The 20,639-nt window shown below is 47.0% G+C and overlaps 2 protein-coding genes across 3 annotated transcripts; both read left to right on the top strand.

Annotated features, from left to right (window-relative positions):
• The first annotated feature begins 3,789 nt into the window (after positions 1-3,789).
• LOC137789726 (protein FAM171A2) lies at positions 3,790-13,614 on the top strand. Of its 2 annotated transcripts, none has more exons than XM_068583490.1 (8): positions 3,790-4,101; positions 6,870-7,097; positions 7,767-7,859; positions 8,296-8,454; positions 9,149-9,328; positions 9,406-9,519; positions 9,763-9,889; positions 10,079-13,614. In XM_068583490.1, the coding sequence occupies exons 1-8, from the start codon at positions 4,020-4,022 to the stop codon at positions 11,556-11,558; spliced, it is 2,463 nt and encodes an 820-aa protein (XP_068439591.1). In that variant the 5' UTR covers positions 3,790-4,019; the 3' UTR covers positions 11,559-13,614. The 2 variants fall into 2 exon arrangements, with proteins under 2 accessions (XP_068439591.1, XP_068439590.1); XM_068583489.1 differs by having other exon boundaries at positions 9,763-9,910.
• Positions 13,615-14,002: 388 nt separating this feature from the next.
• On the top strand, positions 14,003-20,079 carry grnb (granulin b). Its single transcript, XM_068583293.1, has 14 exons — positions 14,003-14,127; positions 15,044-15,181; positions 15,264-15,404; positions 15,743-15,856; positions 15,991-16,135; positions 16,372-16,481; positions 16,640-16,772; positions 16,857-16,948; positions 17,040-17,312; positions 17,453-17,689; positions 17,826-18,059; positions 18,134-18,376; positions 18,539-18,784; positions 19,485-20,079. The coding sequence occupies exons 2-14, from the start codon at positions 15,044-15,046 to the stop codon at positions 19,638-19,640; spliced, it is 2,262 nt and encodes a 753-aa protein (XP_068439394.1). The 5' UTR covers positions 14,003-14,127; the 3' UTR covers positions 19,641-20,079.
• The last annotated feature ends 560 nt before the right edge of the window (positions 20,080-20,639 follow it).

Genomic DNA, 20,639 nt, shown 5'->3' with positions numbered 1-20,639 from the left:
CGAACAAAATTCTCTTTTAAATTGACAAACATCATAGTTGTGTTGTGTATAAATAGTTGTTTCTGCTCGTTGACAGACCAATAAGCTCTCACATCGGGGTCCACCTGTGGGGGGGCGGGGCCTCTGGATGGGCGCTGCTCCTCTGGGGACCAAGAACCTCTGAACCTCTGAACCTCTGAACCTCTGAACCTGTGAACCTGTGAACCTCTAAACCTCTAAACCTCTGAACTTCTCCTCTCTGGGTCGTTTCCCTCCTGGAGCTCCTCTCTGGGTCGTTTCCCTCCTGGAGCTCCTCTCTGGGTCGTTTCCCTCCTGGAGCTCCTCTCTGGGTCGTTTCCCTCCTGGAGCTCCTCTCTCAGCCACGTCTCTCGCTCAGCGTGACGTGACGCCGTGTCGTAAAACACGGGGGGAGCACTTTGCAAGGCATTGTGGGTCAGGAAGGGCCCGGGCTCGTGGAGAATTGATTACATCTCGTCAGCGGTTCCGGTGACAGCTCTTTATTTATCCGGCGCTCGTGTTGCCGAGGACTTGGCAGAGCCGCCGCAGGTGTGAAGGTCAACAAGAGACTCGTATTTTAATCAAAGAGCAACCGGCTAAAAATATCCTCCCACCACGCAGGAGGCCTCAAGGAGACGGCAACAGGCACGCGTTGTAATTATGACACACACACACACACGCACACACACACACACACACACACACACACACACACACACACACACACACGCTGGCTGTTGTTCTGGACGTCACCCGGACAGGTTTTTCTCGCTGGAGGAGCCGCTAGCGGCTGGAAGGATGTGTCGCAATGCACCTGCAGCCGCCGCCAAGAAGCACCGAGGACGCGAGGACGCGAGGAGGCGAGGACGCGAGGAGGCAAGGAGGCGAGGACGTGCATTAACTTCATTTGAAGTGCTGCAGTACTGTAACCCCTGTGAGAATATGCACAGTATTACTAAAATAAAGTAACTGTTCAGTGTAAGTCCTTATGAAGCTCTGAGGACGTCATGCGGCGACGCCCAGAATGAATACTTACCTCCAGTTTATAACTACACTTCTGACATGCAGCAAGGTGTGTGTGTGTGTGTGTGTGTGTGTGTGTGTGTGTGTGTGTGTGTGTATGTGTGTGTGAGAGAGAGATTCAAAGAACAAACTTCAGCTTGGTTTGTAATCTTCCTCTATTCATGGTTCTCTTTTTTTTGTCTCCACTTTATCACCTTAGAGGTCAAGCTGCTGCTGCTTCTTCTTCTTCTTCTTCTGCTTCTTCTTCTTCTTCTTCTTCTTCTTCTTCTTCTTCTTCTTCTTCTTCTTCTTCTTCTTCTTCTTCAGTGTTTCAGCCTCGGCAGTGAAACAGAACTCCTCAGCAGCAGATGAGCTGAGTCAGCGCCTCGATTTACCAGCCTGACCTCGTTCCTCACCGTTTCACCGCACGGCATTATGGGATGTCCTGCGAGCGACGGTCTGTTTTTAATTAGGAGTTCTTTATGACCTGATGTCACTGCGTCTGCATGTGTCATGTGACCACATGAGGTCATGTGACCTCATGTGGTCACTATCTGACTCACAGTGAATGAAAACATTCCTTCAATACTCGCTTATGTTTCATTAATAATCTGAATCTGCAGAGTAACAGCTGTCAGAATAATGCAGTAAAAAGTACAATATGTACCTCTGAGATGCACACACACACACACACACACACACACGCACACACACACACACACACACACACACACACACACACACACACACACACACACACACACGTTGGTGGAGGTGTGTGTGACAGTGTTCTGAGAGAAGGTCACAGCAGGAGGAGCAGCTCTCCTGCGCCTCCTGCTGGAGGAGGAGGAGGACTGCAGGAGAGGAGCAGCTCCAGAGACGAGTCCTGAGTCCTGAGTCCTGAGTCCTGAGTCCTGACATCATGTTGAAAATAACATACGTTGTTGTTATCAACATGACAACAATCGCATGACTTATTTTTGATGACTTTTTTTTTTCATGACTTTTTTTTTTCATGACTTTTTTTTTTGATGACTTTTTTTTGATGACTTTTTTTTGATGACTTTTTTTTTGATGACTTTTTTTTGATGACTTTTTTTTTGATGACTTTTTTTTCATGACTTTTTTTTTTGATGACTTTTTTTTCATGACTTTTTTTTCATGACTTTTTTTTTTATGCCTTTTTTTTTTCATGACTTTTTTTTCCTGACTTTTTTTTTCATGACTTATTTTTGATGACTTTTTTTTCATGACTTTTTTTTCCATGACTTTTTTTTCCATGACTTTTTTTTCATGACTTTTTTTCATGACTTTTTTTTTCATGACTTTTTTTTGATGACTTTTTTTTTGATGACTTTTTTTTGATGATTTTTTTTTTTCATGACTTTTTTTTGATGACTTTTTTTTTGATGACTTTTTTTTGATGATTTTTTTTTTTCATGACTTTTTTTTTCATGACTTTTTTTTTTCATGACTTTTTTTTGATGATTTTTTTTTTTCATGACTTTTTTTCATGACTTTTTTTTTCATGACTTTTTTTTCATGACTTTTTTTTTATGACTTTTTCTTTGATGACTTTTTTTTGATGATTTTTTTTTTTCATGACTTTTTTTTGATGACTTTTTTTTTGATGACTTTTTTTTGATGATTTTTTTTTTTCATGACTTTTTTTTCCTGACTTTTTTTCCTGACTTTTTTTTTTCCTGACTTTTTTTTTTCATGACTTTTTTTCATGACTTTTTTTTCATGACTTTTTTTTCATGACTTTTTTTTTCATGACTTTTTTCATGACTTTTTGATGACTTTTTTTTTGATGACTTATTTTTGATGACTTTTTTTTCATGACTTTTTTTTTTGATGACTTTTTTTTTCATGACTTTTTTTCATGACTTTTTTTTTCATGACTTTTTTTTCATGACTTTTTTTTCATGACTTTTTTTTCATGACTTTTTGATGACTTTTTTTTTGATGACTTTTTTTTGATGACTTTTTTTTTTCATGACTTTTTTTTCATGACTTTTTTTTTATGACTTTTTCTTTGATGACTTTTTTTTGATGATTTTTTTTTTCATGACTTTTTTTTGATGACTTTTTTTTTGATGACTTTTTTTTGATGATTTTTTTTTTTCATGACTTTTTTTTCCTGACTTTTTTTCCTGACTTTTTTTTTTCATGACTTTTTTTTCATGACTTTTTTTTTGATGACTTTTTTTTCATGACTTTTTTTTCATGACTTTTTTTTGATGACTTTTTTTTCATGACTTTTTGATGACTTTTTTTTTGATGACTTTTTTTTGATGACTTTTTTTTTTCATGACTTTTTTTTCATGACTTTTTTTTCATGACTTTTTTTTCATGACTTTTTTTTTTGACTTTTTTTTCCTGACTTTTTTTCATGACTTTTTTTTTCATGACTTTTTTTTTTCATGACTTTTTTTTCATGACTTTTTTTTCATGACTTTTTTTTCCTGACTTTTTTTTTTCCTGACTTTTTTTCCTGACTTTTTTTCCTGACTTTTTTTTCATGACTTTTTTTTTCATGACTTTTTTTTTCATGACTTTTTTTTGGCATGCTTTAAAAAAATCTTGTCATAATTATGCATTTTTTTTGGGGTCATAGTTTTTTTTGGCATGACGCATTTTTATTATTTAAGTAAAGTGTATAAGGCAGGACTATTCATTTATATTTGTTTCATTATCATCCTTTTCAGTTTTTCTGTATTAAACGTTTCATAAATCAGTGTTCTGCGCGTGACGTCACGCCAGGCTGTTCCGCGCGCGCTCGGCAGAGGGAACCGGTGCGCGCGCTCCTCGTCTTCTTCCTCCTCTCAGACAACAAAAACAAGGCGAAGCCTCGCAGACAGGCGGCGTCTCTTGTCTCTGCGAGCTGAAGGCCGCGAGGCTGCTGCTGCTGCCGCGCGAGCGAGGGAGGGAGGAAGGAAGGAAGGAAGGAAGCGAGGAGGGAAGGAAGCAAGCGAGGGGGCATGGACGAGCGGCCTCGAGAGATGTAGTTTGCAAGGATGCCGGCCCGCTACATCTCTCGCTTGCTCCTCTTCGTCTCGATCTGCGCCGCCAAATCTCTCCCAGACCCGGGAGCAGTCGGTAAGCTGTCCGGGGGAGAGAGGGGGGGGGGGGGGGGGGGGGTGAGAGGAGTGAGAGAGAGAGGAGTGAGAGAGAGAGAGGAGTGAGAGAGAGAGAGGAGTGCAGCACGGTGGAGGAGATGGGAGTGGTTGCATTCCTTCTCTCTTTAACGGCTTTTGTCGACACAACATGAGACGCTGATGTGATACAATGTAGCGCGGGAGAGGAGGGGGGGGGGGGGATTCTTTATTATCGATGAGGTGACGTCACACAATCGCGTGTTAATGCTTTTTTTAAAAGCTAATATATATGTATATATATGTGTGTGTGTGTGTGTGTGTGTGTGTGTGTGTGTAAAGGGCCTTTTGCTATTCACGCGCACGCGCTCGGGCTCTGCACAACAATGGATGCAACAACAGAAAAAGAGAAGATGAAGATGAAGATGTGTCAAACCTGCAGACACGTTTTGTGTCTTTTTTTTAATAAATACATTTCGCATGAACACAAATGCACGTGCGCGTGGCAGCAGCTGTTGTCCTCCTGAAGGACATTATGTAATTACTTCATTATTCATGCTTCAAGCTGCACGGAGCTCACAGGCAGACAGCGCTGTACGTGTACGTGTACTTGTGTACTTCTACTACAACACATCATCGGCTGACAAAGCACTGCAGCATCAGATGTACTACTGCTCCGAATGCAGTATTTCTAAAAGGATCTGCATCCAGCTGTACTAGCTTTAAAATGTGTTTTTTGGTGAATAAATATTAAACTACAACATCAACATGCTGCTCAAACATTCATTAAAATTACACTTAATGATAATAACAATAAAGAAAAAGGTCTGTGCTTTTGTTTGTGATGCTCGTAGTACCTTTAGTTGTGAGTACCATTCAAAGTACTTCTTCTGTGAACGCAGTATTTCTTCCTTTGTCAGTCTCATTCAGGTGAAACTGGATGTTTTGCTCTCAGCTGATGACATCGTCTGTTAATTGACAGCTCAGCATTTTCTCTGCTGCAGCAATTATAAACCTGCAGTTCGGCTCGAGGCGTCTGCTGATCGATCGATCGATCGGCAGAGAAATCAATCGGCATCTATTCTGATAATCGATGGATCCTTTAACTCATTTATTTTTTCCACAAGCGAAGATTAAAGAAATCCAGTTCTTCATCTCGTCAGATGAAGAAGAACTGCAGCTTTTTATTTACATAAGATTTAGTCGACTAATCGATTGGGTGACTCCTCTGGTTGTATAGAAGTCTCTGCTTCATGTGTTAAAGCTGCATTCTCTCTCCTGACCACCAGGGGGCGACTCCTCTGGTTGTATAGAAGTCTATGCTCCAGGTGTTAGAGCTGCATTCTCTCTCCTGACCACCAGGGGGCGACTCCTCTGGTTGTATAGAAGTCTATGCTTCATGTGTTAAAGCTGCATTCTCTCTCCTGACCAGCAGGGGGCGACTCCTCTGGTTGTATAGAAGTCTATGCTTCATGTGTTAAAGCTGCATTCTCTCTCCTGACCACCAGGGGGCGACTCCTCTGGTTGTATAGAAGTCTATGCTTCATGTGTTAAAGCTGCATTCTCTCTCCTGACCACCAGGGGGTGACTCCTCTGGTTGTATAGAAGTCTGTGCTTCATGTGATTTGGGTCTCTTGATGTGTCGTCAGTGTTTCTGTCAGTGGAGCTGCTTCAAGTCCAGATTGAGGAAATCCTCTCCTCACACTCACAAGGCAGCCTTTATTGACCCAATTATGCTAATGGAGGGGCAGCGTTTACACACACACACACACACACACACACACACACACACACACACACACACACACACACACACACACACACATAGTTGCTGTACAGGGGGGGGTGTGATGGCGACAGCTCGTCTCTACAGAGTCCGAGCCAGCGTGTTTTGGAGAGTCAGCTTGTATCCATGGAAACAACCCCCCCCCTCCCCCTGGTGTGACCCACATCCTCGTCCACCAACAAGAAACAAAATGTTCTGCGGGGCGAACGGCTTCCTGGTGTCGCCGTCCTGATAATCCTCCGGCTGAGGGATCAGTCTGCAGCGGCGGGTCGCCGGGGGTTCAATTCCCAACAGGAAGTCACTTCCTGTGCTTCCTGAAGTCTTGAGCACCTGAAGTCACACCCCGATGTGCCGGGAGTGTGTGTGTGTGTGTGTGTGTGTGTGTAGTGTTGTGTGTGTAGTGTTGTGTGTGTATTCTTAGATTCAGTGCGACTTTTATCTAGTGCGTCCACCTTTAAGAATATTATATATATATATATATATATATATATATATATATATATATATATATATATATAGTTGTATCTATAAAAAAATATTGCATCTTATTTCTGTATTTATCTATAAGACAATATAATATTTTATTAAATATAAAAATAAAAAAATACAATATATATGTATTTATTTCTATATCATATCTATACATATTATAAAAAATATATATTTAATAAAATATATTTTATTTTTTTCTATGTAAATATATATATATTTTATATATATATATATATATATATATATATATATATATATATATATATATATATATATATATATATATATATATATCTGTTTTGTTGCCAGCTGTGGTTTCAAGGTGACTTTAGTCTCGTCCCTGCTGCTGATGAATGTTCCTGTAAGACAGCGCTGAGGGATTCGATCTATTGGGAGTCATTTCTGTTTAAATGCTGTATCATCTCCACAGAGTCTTTTCCCGCTCCCCTCGTGAGTGACAGCATTAACTCTCGTGTCTTCTTTGTTTCCTCTAGAGGTGCAAATCAAAGTCCAGGTGTTCGACAACAGCGACCTGTCCCCGCTGGCGGGCGCTCAGGTGGAAGTCCACGGGAACCAGACGGCGCTGGCGTCCAGCCGGGCCGGCGACGACGGCGTCCTGCGCGTCAGCTTCCTGTACCGCACGGGCTCCTGGGTCATCATCTCGGCCTCCAAGCAGGACTACGTCACCAACTCCGTGCCCTGGCACTCCGGCCGCATCCCGCGTACGTTCATTCATTCATCCGTTCATCTCTCTATGCAATGTTGTTTTGTTACTTCTGATGAAATCTGCCTGACAACAGGATGGGTCCGTCAGCTCATTGGCCGGCTGCAGGTCTGTCATCAAGCGGCGGCTGCAGGACTTTAAGAGCCTGACGTGAAGTGTTTCTGCCTCATGCAGCTCCAGAGAGGATGAACTCTTCTGGGGTTCAGTCTTCAGCGTCAGACCTGCAGCAAACACACGACACCAGTTCCTGCCTCCAAACTTTGAATTAATTCTGCATTTTGTTGTTGTTTTCCGCTGCGTGCCACATCCATCTGACTCATTATACCATCAGGAAATATTGTAATATTCAGATGGGAAGAAGCATTTATTGTATTTTTTTAAAATATTTTTTATGATATGTGTTTCATTTTTACACTTTAGTATTTTTTTTATTCTACTTATTTTATTATATTGATTTATTTCATCATTTCTTGACTCCACTAATGTCTTCATTCATAACACGTTTGATTTCCTTCAAACTAAAACCAACAAAGATAAATATTGTTTTATCGACTCACCGACACGTTCCAGTTTATTATCTATTAAACTGAAGTCAAATGTTTAAGTTGAGAGAACGCCAAGGTATGAAAGATGAATTGATTTCTATATTTATCCTGTCCTCTCACAGTTTACGCCTCCGTCAGCCTGTACCTGCTGGTCCAGAGGCCAGGAACCCTCATCCTGTACGATGACGTCCTGCAGGTGCTGTCGGGGTCTCCAGGTAACACACACACAAACACACAAACACACATCTCTCTGAAGGAACACACTAATCCATCTGATCATGAGTCATGAGCGATTATCCGCTCAGAGCGACGAGCTGAGACGCAATTTACGAGTCCTGGGTTTAAAAAAACCAACATTTTCCTCGAGCTGTCGGGACGCTGGTCCTATTCCTGGAGTCTGGGTCGAGCCGGTTTGACCCGGCAACAGTTCTCCTGTCATCACGTCTTAAATTAGGAAACCTCCTCCTCCTCCTCCTCCTCCTCCTCCCTGCTCCTCCACAGGTTTCCCTGCATAACATTTGGATGACCCTGTGTTATTTGCTGCTGCTGTCACCACAGCAACAGCACGTATGTCTTTCTTCATCAATGTTCCTCAAGCGTCAGCTCGGTCCTCAGCTCGGTCCTTCCACAGATCCGTGTTCCTCTCTGCAGGAGCTCGCAGCCAGCCGCTGGTGCAGCTGCAGAGGAAGTCCCTGCAGCTGCCGCCCGGCGCCAACGGCACGGCGCTGTCGGCCACGCTGACCACGGCGCGCACGCAGTACGAGATCGGAGGCTTCCCCTTCCTGCTGGGCCAGGAGACCAACAGCACGGGTGAGCATGTATGAGGATTTAGATTAAAGTGCGCTTCAGCTGTTTAATGCAACCATTATGACCTTTATGAAGGTGGGTATTTATTTTCACTATATTTAAAGGATATTTATATATATTTAAAAGGTGAATTTAGAGATATAATATTTTTTATATATATGTATATATATATATATATATATACATATATATACATATATATATGTATATATATATATATATATATATACATAAACACACATTTATTATTTTTTATACATATTTTTATTAAGAAAAACTATATATATATTTAATGGCTGCATATATATGTCTTCATTTTTATTATTTTCTTATAGAAAATATATATTTAAAATATAAATATACATATATATTTATTTTTCTTAATTCAAAATATATGTAAAAAATGAATATGTATATTTTATATTTTAAATATACCTTTTAATTAGAAAATAATAAAAACAATGGACTAATGGAAAAATTGATTCATAGAGAGATTTAAGAAAATAATTCACATTTTTTAAATTTTTTTTCTCTCTCGTATTGACACTGACTGTGTCTGAAATCCTCCTCTGCATGCTAGATATTTGTTGTGACATTACATTCATTTAATTTACCATTTAATGTTAAAGTCAGTGTAATAGCCTCAAACATCCTGAACCCTCAAGTCGTACCTGAAGACGTTGACCCGTCCTCTTAGGTGCAGAGACCGGCTGGACGGACCTGACGGCGCTGGCCGTGTTCAGCGTTCAGCTCCTGGACAAAGATGGCGCCGTGCTCCAGGTCTCAGACCCGATCCACGTGTCCGTGCCGCTGCCGTCCGACACCCGCAACCGGATGGCCACCAGCGTGCCGGCCTGGCTGTATCAGCCCAAGACGGGTGAGCGCCGCTCCACGTCACTTTGCTGTTCCTCTTGTCTGCTCGTTTTAACGCCTCATGATGGACTGTTCCTGCAGGACTGTGGGTCCGCAACGGGACGGGCTACATCAAAAAGGACGGCCAGCAGTTTGTGTGGAACGTCGTGGTTCCTCAGATGGGATACTGGCTGGCTGCGTTCCCCTCGTCCTCAGGTACTCGTCTTCACCTGCAGCGGGTGTTGCTGAATGTCTCTCGGAAAAACAGCAGCAGCTGGACTGTAATGTTCTGTGTTAGCGCCCGTTAGCATTGACACTGGGACAAGTATTTAATCCGCTGTGAGGATGACGCCATTTTGTAGACGACGGGAAGTTAGCGTCACACAGGTTCAGGCGCTAACTTCCAATTTACGCAGGCCACAGCGAGTGCTTCTGAGACGTCCGTGCGTTGTGTTGCAGGGTTGGATCTGTCTCATCCGGGCCTGAGGGACATCACCACCTACCACACCCTGTTCCTGCTCTCCATCCTGGCCTCGCTGGCCCTGCTGGTGCTCATCCTGCTCTGCGTGCTGCTCTACTACTGCAGGTGTGGGGAGCGTAGGCGCAGGTCTCACATCTCGGTTTCTATTCATAAATCAAGCATGGAAGTCATGGAAATCCACTGGTCCGAATGCGTGTGGATCCTGCTGTCACTGTGATGGTCCCCAGCAGGTTTCTGGGTGCTTCTTTCCTCTCTGACCTTCAGTGTGTCTGTTTTTAAAAAAAAATGTTTCAGGCGGAAGTGTTTGAAGCCTCGTCGCCAGCAAGGGAAACCCCACTCGGCCAACCTGAACGGGGCCAAGCGAGACCAGGGCACGTCCACCTCGCGCCTGAACCTGATCTGCGGCGGCCACGCCGAGTCCGGCCCCGCCAACGACAAATCTGAGATGTCCCCTTCCCGGGACTACCAAAGCTCCCGGGAGGACTTGACCAAGCACGTCCCGGCCCACATGCTGCGCCACGCCAAGGGGAAGAGCGCGTCGGGCCCCCAGCGCGGCGAGAGCTTCCCCATGAAGGTGACGCGCGCCACGGAGACCAACAACCTGGACAACCCTCTGCTGCACGAGGACTACAACCGCAGCTACAGCCCCATGGAGGGCAAGGAGTCCGAGTACCACCGGCACCACGCCAACGCCAACGACAACCGAGGGTACGCCTCGGACCCGCCGTCGCCGCCGCGCTTCCAGTGCTACGTGCCCAACCAGACGGACAAACCGCCCGAGTACTCGGCTGCGGCGGCGGACGGCCTGGCCAGGCCCACGTCCCTCAACACGCAGGCGGGTCAGATCATCTTCTGCAGCTCCATCGACCAGATGAAGGAGAACATGTACCGGAGCATGGTGCCCACTTTGGTCATACCGGCCCACTACATGCGCCTGCCCTCCGAGTTCTCCAAGGACGGGAAGGACCAGAAGGACCAGGACAAAGACGGCGCGCAGACGGGCGGCGGCCAGCACCACCACTCGCAGAAGCAAGGCGGCTCCCAGGGGGACAACGCGGAGGACCCGAGCTGGGCGTCCGACTCCTCCGGCGGACCCATGACCATCCCGGTGCTCTTCAACGACTCCACCATGGCCCAGATGAACGGGGAGCTGCAGGCGCTGACGGAGAAGAAGCTCCTGGAGCTGGGCGTCAAGCAGCACCCGAGGGCGTGGTTCATCTCCCTGGACGGACGCAACAACGCCCACGTGCGCCACTCCTACATAGACGCCGGGAACGACCTCAGCGGCGGCGGCGGATTCTTGGGCGGCCCTAGCAGCGCCGGCCGAGACGTCAACCTGGAGCCGCCTCTGGAGGGGCAGGAGCGCAAGTCGGGAATCAACCGGAAGGGGAAAGACGAGCGCTGGGGGACGGGCGGGCGGAAGGGCCTCGGCGTCGGCAGCGGCGGACTCGGCGGCGGGAAGTGCTACTCCAAGCTGGCGTACTCCGACCACGGCGAGTCCGGCGGCGGCGGCGGCGGCAGCGAGGGGCGCCCGGTGTCCCCCGAGGAGAACTCCCTCACCCCTCTCCTGGACGAGGGCCCCTCCTCCCGGGGGTCCACCATCCCGCGGAGGGGACGCAGCCGCGTGAACAGCAGCCGCAGCAGCAACAGCGAGAACCGCCGCGACTCCATGACCAGCCCCGAGGACGACCCCGACGACAAGGACGAGAACAAGAAGAGCCCCTGGCAGAAGATCGAGGACCGGCCCCTCATGGTCTTCCACCCCAGGAAGTGAGCCGTCGCTGGAAAACACTTCTTCAACGGTCTTCTCCACGCCGTAGGAGGGGGAGGGGGGGGATCTGTTCCACGCCAGGGAGATCACGATAAGCACAACCACGCGTCACCGGTCCATGTTCAGGTTGTCGTCGTCTTGACCTTTTTGTGTTTGGCGAGGTGCTTCTTCGTTGCACTTTCTGATTCCCCTCGTGGTCTCTCCCTCGTGTCCGGTTCCTTGTGACCTCCGTCACCGATCACGCCGCCGAAAAAACCATCGTCTGAGCCATCGCATACACACTGACTGTGGAAATAGCCATTTTATAATATTATAATATAAGAGCGAAGCACTTACTTAACTGATCATGTGATAGTTTTGATTGACACCAAGCGTCTGGAAGTGGATGACTTTTATGTTTTTTTTAATGGTGATTGACGGGCGGCTTAGATTTCCTCTCTCTTAAAACACACCGACGCTCACGTTGAAGGTAGAAGACGTGCGCCATTGTTTCCTCTAAAACAACACCACTACATTTAAGTTTTCTTTCGAGGAAAACGGCTCAAATATGTCGGGAACCTCTCGGCCGTATTGATGATTTGTTCCTCGTCGTAAACGGACGATACGATCTGTGAATCCACGACGAGCGACTTGCGTTTCTGCTCCTTCGGGGTCGCACTTCCTCCCGCGATCATGTGTTCACGTCACTTCATCGGGTCTCTCCTCCATCTCCATTCATTGCCAAAACGTGGACTTGATTTCTGTCGTGTAAATAGATTCCCAGACGGTTTTTTGAAGGATAATTTGTATTTCTTTTTGGGGTTGTGGAAAGGTTTTTGCATGCATATGAATGTATGAAGTGAAACAAAAGGCCCCTCCACAGTTCTCCTGCGTAGACGACCCCTTCTAGTTGCCAAGAAAACGTGGGAAATCCCTAAACCGCCACCGCGCCACGCTACTTGAAGACGTCCCTGTTTGTTATCCACTGAGCTCCAGGGGGTTGTTCCCCCGGGCCGGGCCTGGACCACGTCCCTCCTGTAAGTGCCTTCACACGGGGTCGAGTGAGAGGCATGCAGGGCCCTCGTTACCAGCCAGGCGTCACCGGGCACGCATAAGCACACACTGCATTGTGACAACAACAACGACAACAACGACGTCTCTCTGGGGAGCACGCCTGCCAAAAAAAAACACACACACATCAAAAAACTTTTCCGTTACGTCCTTTAATATCTCCGTTTTATTGTATCTATCCGATTTTTTCACTCAAACTTGTAAATGTACGATGAACTATATGAGATTTTACGGCGTAGAGACGTGCATGTAACATGTAGAATAGTGTTTTTAACGATTTTCATTGCTTTTGTTTGTTTTTTTTAACTATTGATCAGGATGTTTGGCACACACAAAAAAAAAAGAAAGAAGAAGAAGCGAGACTCAGACGCTTTGAACTCGCGTTGCCAAAAATGAACTCGTTCCAAGAAGATACACTGAATTTTATTTCCCGTCCTCCAGCTCTGACGAAATTCACTTCCGGTCGTAAATGTTTACAACGACGTCGCGCTGACCGACACTCGCTCCTCGCCGCCACCTGACACGCATCACCTGTGAACTGTGAACGCCACCGCGTCACCGAGCCGCGACGGCTGCGATGTGTTTGATGGTTTTGAAGCGACGCCGCTCGGACAAACTGAAGATGTGATGTGAAAGTCCGACGAATCGATTTCCTACTGAACTGTCGCGTCCACTGCTGTAAATGTACCTTTTTATTGTGGGGGACCAGATATCGAATTATTATTATTGTCATCACGAGTTGTGCAATTGTGGCTTTCCCTGCTTGTTTCTGTTTGACACGAGAGCACCTGTTGTTGGTTTTTATGTGAACTTGTGTGTTTCGGACGGAGAGTACACATTAAACTGCATCGTTGGGAGTTTTGCTAGTACAAGTACACGCGAGGAGCCGTCGGCCTTCATCCTGCGCTGTAGATGGTTTGCTTCATACACCTGGTCAGTTGTTTGTAAACTGTAAATTGATTCTTTCTGTACATGAGACTAAATAGAAATAAATTTGTTCCCACGGTCAGTCGGCGTTTGTGTTTTTTTTATTATTATTTTTTTTATAGGTACTGATGAGACCATTTATGGGAATTTGACCTTTTATTTAATTTTCTATACATGTATTATATACTTCACCCGATGGAGATCAATAAAGTCTCATTTATGCGTAATTTTTGGGAAGAAAATTGCAATATTTACTTCTAAGACGTAGTAGTAGAAGAATAAATAATCAGAAAAAGGAAATACTCAAACAAAATACAAGTACATTGAAAGTCCAGTACTCCAGTAAATGTACTTCGTTGTATTCGTTTAACTTTGATGAATATTTACTTATAAAGCAGAACACGTTCAGATCACGTGACGAGCTGCCGCGTCCTGGCCCTTTAAGGCCAGACCTGCAGCGTCACGTGAGCGCGTGTCATGTGACCCTCTAAGTGCGAGCAGCTTCGGTCCTTTGTGCTCTGTATGTTTCTGTGAAGCCGCTGAAGAGTTCGACATTTTTGGACTTTGCTTGTTTCAGTTTCATCAGATTTATCAGGTGAGAAAAAAAAAACACTTCCGGGTTTCTTCGCTGGCTGAAAGCCATTCAAACCGGTTAGCTCCGTCGTTAGCCACATGCTAACCCTGTGACGTTGGCTAGCTCGAGGTTTACAGGTACTTTCAGGGGGAAATGTCTTGTGGCAACGGTGTACAAGTACTGCGTTTGATGTGTATAATCACAGTACAGCCGTGTTGTAGGTCGTGAGGAGAAACTGCTCGTTAAAATCAGCTGAACGAGATGGTTCATATATTTAATACTTATAATTTCATAATATATTTAATCCTAACATATTCATAGTGTATCAGCTTCAGTTGTGTTGCATTTACTCAAATACTGTATTTTTTTTTGGAGTATTTTAAAATTTCTGTCTTTTATACTTGATACCAGATTTTTGTTTTTTATTGCATAACATTTAAATACTTTATTCTGTGCCATTTATTTTGCAATTTTCTATGATTTTATAGATCCGAGAACAAATCAATAAACCGTCATCATTGTCATATTTACTCTTTCATTTACTGACTGCAGCTTGAGAGATGTGTTTTTTAATGCTAAATATCTTTTTTTTTGTCCTCCTAAAATGAGATTTTTGTTACCTTTTTTTTAAAATAAAAAACACAAGCAGTATCTTTATTATTTAACATCTTTTACAGACTGTACACATTACAGCTGCAACAAGTGATTAATAAATCAATAATTCAATCAACAAAAAATGTTACCAGATTTTTTAAAACGTACTGTTTTTCTCTTAGGGTTAAAAATAAACACAAAATTATGCTTGGACTGTTGAATTATCTAGGAAATGATCTAATAAATTGTAATTGTCGATTTTTAAACAGTTAGAAAAAACAATTGGAAGATGTTTTGCAGTTTGACTCAAAACAAATATTCAGTTTCCGGTCCTCTGCCTCAGATGTGGGTTCTGGTCCTGGTCCCGGCTCTGCTGGGCCTGAGCTCGGCGATGGTCTGTCCGGACGGAGACACGTGTGTGAACGGCAACACCTGCTGCAAGAACCCGCAGGGAGAATACATGTGCTGCCCGCTGCCCGACGTGAGTCACGGCCTCCTGCTTCATTCAACCGGCGACGTCGCTCCAATTCAACCTTCCTCCCTTCGTTTGTGTTCACCTGCAGGCCGAGTGCTGCTCGGACCACCTGCACTGCTGCTACGAGAGGACGCGCTGCGACCTGCAGCACCGCCGCTGTGTCAACAACACGGTTTCTCTTCCCTGGATGAGGCGGCTGCCGGCACGCCGGGCGCCGCTCGCTGCTCAGGTGAGGAGGGAGGAAGAACAGAACGAAAGGAGGACATTATTATTATTATTATTATTATTATTGTTAGCTCCTTTTTTTTTAAGATGGCGCAAAAACATAAAGAGCATGGGCATTTTAAAACAATGTTTCATTTTCCTCTTTGAAGAATTGTTAACAGACTTTATGACCTTTTTGTTTCAGAAGTAGAGCATCGTGTCTTTTAATATTTGCATCTCCATAGAGAACAGAGTCTGTATATGTGAAGTCCTGCCATTGACGGGATGATCTGTGTCTTTGTGTGTCTGTGTGTGTCTGTGTGTGTGTGTGGTCGTTGGTATGCGTGGGCCGTGGCGTTGCAGCTCCAGGAGAAGCTCAAAGCCGTCGTCTGTCCGGACCGAGAGTCCGAGTGTCCCGACGACACGACCTGCTGCCAGCTGGCCGACGGCTCGTGGGGCTGCTGCCTGTTCGATAAGGTGACGAGAAGTCCAGTTTCTCTTGTCTGCAGAAATAAATCTCTCTTCCTACTTGTTAAATATCTGTTAACGCTGCATGCTGGGTTTGCTTGCTTCACTCTCACAATCCTACTGTGTGCGCTCCTCTCCACCAGGCCGTGTGCTGCGAGGACAAACTCCACTGCTGCCCAGAGGGCACCAGGTGCGACCTTGAACACTCCAGGTGTGTGTCTGCGTCCTCTCTGCAGTCTTTCCCCATGCTGGAGAAGGAGCCCGCCAGGAGGAGGGGCAACGCCTCGGGTATGGAACACAGCAGCAGCTACATTAACAGCAATGCTAATATCTGTTGAGCTAACACGTCAACAGTTAGCTTGCATAGTTGGCGTGTTAGACCGGCGTTTTTTTTTTTTTTTTGTGTCACAGCTATGATTTTCTTGTGGCGTAAATAGTCTTCCATATTCTCTACTAATAACTAGATGTTTGTTGATATGCTGACGATGCCATGCTAATAACTGAAGCGCTTGTTTTACCTGCAGCTCCTCCGCTCGGCTCGGTGTCGTGTCCTGGAGGAAAGAGCAGCTGCCCGGACAGCTACACCTGCTGCCTGCTGAGCAGCGGCGCGTACGGCTGCTGCCCGTACGCTCAGGTACGCATGACTCGTTCATAGAGACAAATATGTATATATATGTGTACATGCACATATATGTATACATGTATATCTCCTGTCTATTTGTTTATCAACATGGGTTTTGCTCATATGTGAGCTTGAAGCGCTCATCTGGGATGTTTGTGACTCGTCTGCAGGCCAAGTGCTGCAGCGACCGCCTCCACTGTTGCCCCAGCAACACGGAGTGCGACGTGGAGCACGGCATCTGCAAGTCCGGCGAGACGGCGAGCGCGGCGCCGCTGAAGAGGATCGCCGCCGCGTCCGACGACGGTAAGAAACACGACGAGAGCCGCCGTCCCGACGGAGGAGTTCAGAGGTCAAACGAGTGTTGACGGCGTGTTCTCGTCCCGCCAGTCGAGTGTCCCGACCAGAAGTCGTCGTGTCCCGACCAGACGACCTGCTGCAAGATGGCCGACGGCACGTACGGCTGCTGCCCGATGCCCGACGTGAGTCACAGATAAAAGCCCGGTGGAGGCGGGCTGTGTGCGCCAAACAGGAAGTGTTTGTGTATATTTAGACGTTCCTCTCCCCCTGCAGGCCGTCTGCTGTTCGGATCACATCCACTGTTGTCCTGAAGGCACATCCTGTGACGTCGCCCACAGCGCCTGCATCTCCGCCCGCGGAGAGACGGCCGTGATGGCCGCCACGCTGCACGCCGCCACGCTGCACGCCGCCACGCTGCACGCCGCCGCCGTGCCGTTGCTGTCGCCGGTCGGAAACGGCAAGTGTGACGAGTCCACGACGTGTCCAGGGAAGTCCACCTGCTGCCGGACGCTGAGCGGAGGCTGGGACTGCTGCCCGCTGCCGCAGGTGAGACACGCCCACACACAGATTATCCTCTCTACACGCAGATTATCCTCTCTACACGCCCACACGCATCAAACTCAAATCACAAGAAAACTGACGTGTCAGACGTTGCATCCAGTAAGTGGTCCGTCCCCCTGCAACAGGCCGTGTGCTGCGAGGATCACCTGCACTGCTGCCCGCACGCCACCGTCTGCAACCTGCAGGCCGAGACCTGCGACGACCCGGCGGGCTTCTGGCCGCCCGTCCGCTGGCTGGCGAAGACGCCGGCTGTAACCACGACGGTGGAGACGGAGAAGTGTGACGAGCGGACGGCGTGTCCGGGCCGCACCACCTGCTGCAAGAAGAGCTCGGGGCAGTGGGCCTGCTGCCCCGTTCCTCAGGTCAGAGGCTCCTCCTCCTCCTCCTCGTTAGCTCATGAAGTCACAATTGTAGACGTTCTTACAAAACACACGTGACCTCCATCTTGACTGTTTCTGTCCTCGTGGCTCGTGTCTCCGCCTCTTCCTCCTCCTTCAGGCCGTGTGCTGCGACGACCGCGAGCACTGCTGCCCCGCCGGCTACGCCTGTGACGTGGCGGCGCGCTCGTGCGTGAAGCCGGGCGCGCTCGTCCTGCCTTGGAGCCAGAAGCTGCCGGCGCTGCGGCGCGAGCCCGACAGGAAGGCGTGCGACGCCCGGACCAGCTGCCCCCGAGAGACCACCTGCTGCTTCATGGCCGGCAGCCGCCGCTGGGGCTGCTGCCCGCTGCCGCAGGTACGTCGCTAGACCGCGAGCGCGCACGCCGGCTGCAGCGCGGTTTCCTCGAGCGTTGTCGCTCTGTTCCTCAGGCGGTGTGCTGCGAGGACGGGCTCCACTGCTGCCCCGCGGGCCACGCCTGCGAGCCGCACCGCTCCGCCTGCACCCAGGGGCCCCTCGTCGTGGTGCCCTGGTTCTCCAAGCTGAGCGCCCGCAGCGAGGAGCCGGACGTCGCCGTCGCCGACACAAAGTGCGACGACAAGAGCAGCTGCGCGTCGGGCACGACGTGCTGCAAGCTGCAGACGGGCGAGTGGGGCTGCTGCCCGCTGGTGAAGGTCAGTGAGGGGTCACGAGGTCCTTTTCCACTTCATTGAAGTTTTTTTGGGGCGTTGACTTCATAAAATAATCCAGGGAAGTTCATGTAAATAGTAAAGACCTCCCTACTGAGACGGGGACATGTTGGGCGTCATGAATATGTATTTTTTGTCCTCCTGCAGGCGGTGTGCTGCGCTGACCGTGAGCACTGCTGCCCTCAGGGCTACACCTGCAACATGCAGACCGGCACCTGCGAGAAGACGCTCCGCCCCCCCGTCCCGCTGCTCCGAGTGGTACGACCCGACGCTGAGGCCTCTGAGCGCGGCGGGGACGTACCATGTGACGTCACGGGGGAGTTCCGCTGCTCCGAGCGCCACACCTGCTGCAGGGCGTCGGCCTCCACCTGGGCGTGCTGCCCCTCCCCCCAGGTACAAAATATTACTCATCAGAGCGCTGTGTCGACGTGTTAATCATCTAATCAATAGACTTTAGTGACGATCAGTGTTGAGTTATTAATAATTATTATGTCCAGTCTTTATCTGTTTTATTTTGGCGGGATGTTCACAGAAATATTTTAGGACTTTAGTTCCAGATCTATAAATAAAAACTATTTCTCTGTATTGTTTAAAAATTATTACTTATGACCAAAAAAATGTATGAATATTTAGATTTTTTTTTTTTTTTTTCTTTATGACTTTTTTGAGGTGCGGGGTCATATGACTTTTTTTTTTTTGGGGGGGGCGGAAATGGACTTCCATAGTAATCATATCTCCAGTAATTGTGATTTTAATCTGAATTTTATCAAACCAAATTTATCTCGATCGCTGATTTCTTGTTTTTAAAATGTAGATTTAATTTTCCAAATTCACAATCTGTTTTTATTCTGCTTCAATGCAAGTTTGTGGGCATTTAGCCTAAAAAAAACAAACTTGATTCATATAAAATGTTGTCTATTTTTCAATGTATTTACATAATTATAATTGAAGTGATTTTATCTACAAGTTTGATTTTTATGTAGTGAGTTATTTCATGGTTTATTAAATCTGCCTCAATCAGCTACAAACGCGATCAATCCTGACTATGTATTGTTCTCTTGTGGTCACTGCCTCCCTCCGTCTCGTCTGCCAGGCGGTCTGCTGCCCCGGCTCCCAGCTCTGCTGCCCCGCTGGACACTCCTGCGACCCGGCGGCCGGAGGCTGCTCCCAGAGCTCCCAGAGCTCCCAGAGCTCCCAGCTGACCTGGGACGCTCTGCTGGGGGACCGGAGGAGAGGCGCTGGACTGTAAGTCACCCGGTGCGGCGACAGGCGGCCATCTTTGATCCGTCCCCGTTGTCGGAGCTGTGTTTTTATTTTTTTATTTTTGGAGCTGGTGAAGAGGAGACCTGGTGGCAGTGAAGACTTTACGAAGAAGCACTTTGATCAGGTGACATCACCGACTCTGTCTGTTAGTTCAACGCGTGGCGGCGTGCACGAGGTGGCGGCGTGCACGAGGTTGCGTCATCATAATCTCATTTCTCAGCAACTTTATTATTCTCAACTCATCCTGTGCAGATCAAAACCGTCTGTGTTGCAGAAGGAAACCTTCATGAGCGGTCGTGTTACGATAGAAATGTTTCAGACGTGACGCTGAGCTTGTTAATAAACTGCATTTAGTTTCTATCAGGATGAAAACAGCTGCTGGTGATAAACTCGTTTAAGGTGAATAAAGTGATATAATTATAAAATGCCTTTCTGTTTGTTTCTTGGTGTCGTCTAAACAACGAGGCTTTCACACCTCCTGAGGGTTAATCCTTCCATGAAATGCATGTATGCAGTGATGTCATGTAGTGATGTCATCAGCTGGCAGGAAGTGCCTCTCTCTGACCTCATCCACTCTTTCCCTCTGTCGTCATGAGGTTTATTAGAGCTGCTGCCCTCTTGTGGTCAGAAACCAACATGGCGGCTCTGATGCTTTAAAGAGGTCGGAGGTCACTGAGGCAACGGACCCCATGAACCCCACAAGTATGCTGTTTATCTTCTTTGGGCACAGAAGTAACTGATGGGACAACTCAGATTAAAGTGTGTGGAAGGGTCGGGACTTAACGCCTGTACAGCATCATATTAAACAGATTTTGATCTTCTCGTACGACTAAAATACTTGTTTTCCCCCAAAATGTAAAACTCTTCCCCGTGTGTGTGTGTGTGTGTGTGTGTGTGTGTGTGTGTGTGTGTGCACACATCTTTATCTCTATCGTGTGTGTGTGTGTGTGTGTTTTCTCTTCTATGTTTAGCGTCTCTGACCGTC

Source organism: Clinocottus analis, unplaced genomic scaffold (genome assembly GCF_023055335.1).
Source record: "Clinocottus analis isolate CAN_PGR_092001 unplaced genomic scaffold, fCliAna1.0.p SCAF_19, whole genome shotgun sequence".
In the NCBI taxonomy this organism is placed as follows: domain Eukaryota; kingdom Metazoa; phylum Chordata; class Actinopteri; order Perciformes; family Cottidae; genus Clinocottus; species Clinocottus analis.
Note: the sequence above shows the minus strand (reverse complement) of the source record. Positions and strands in the feature narration are given on the sequence as shown.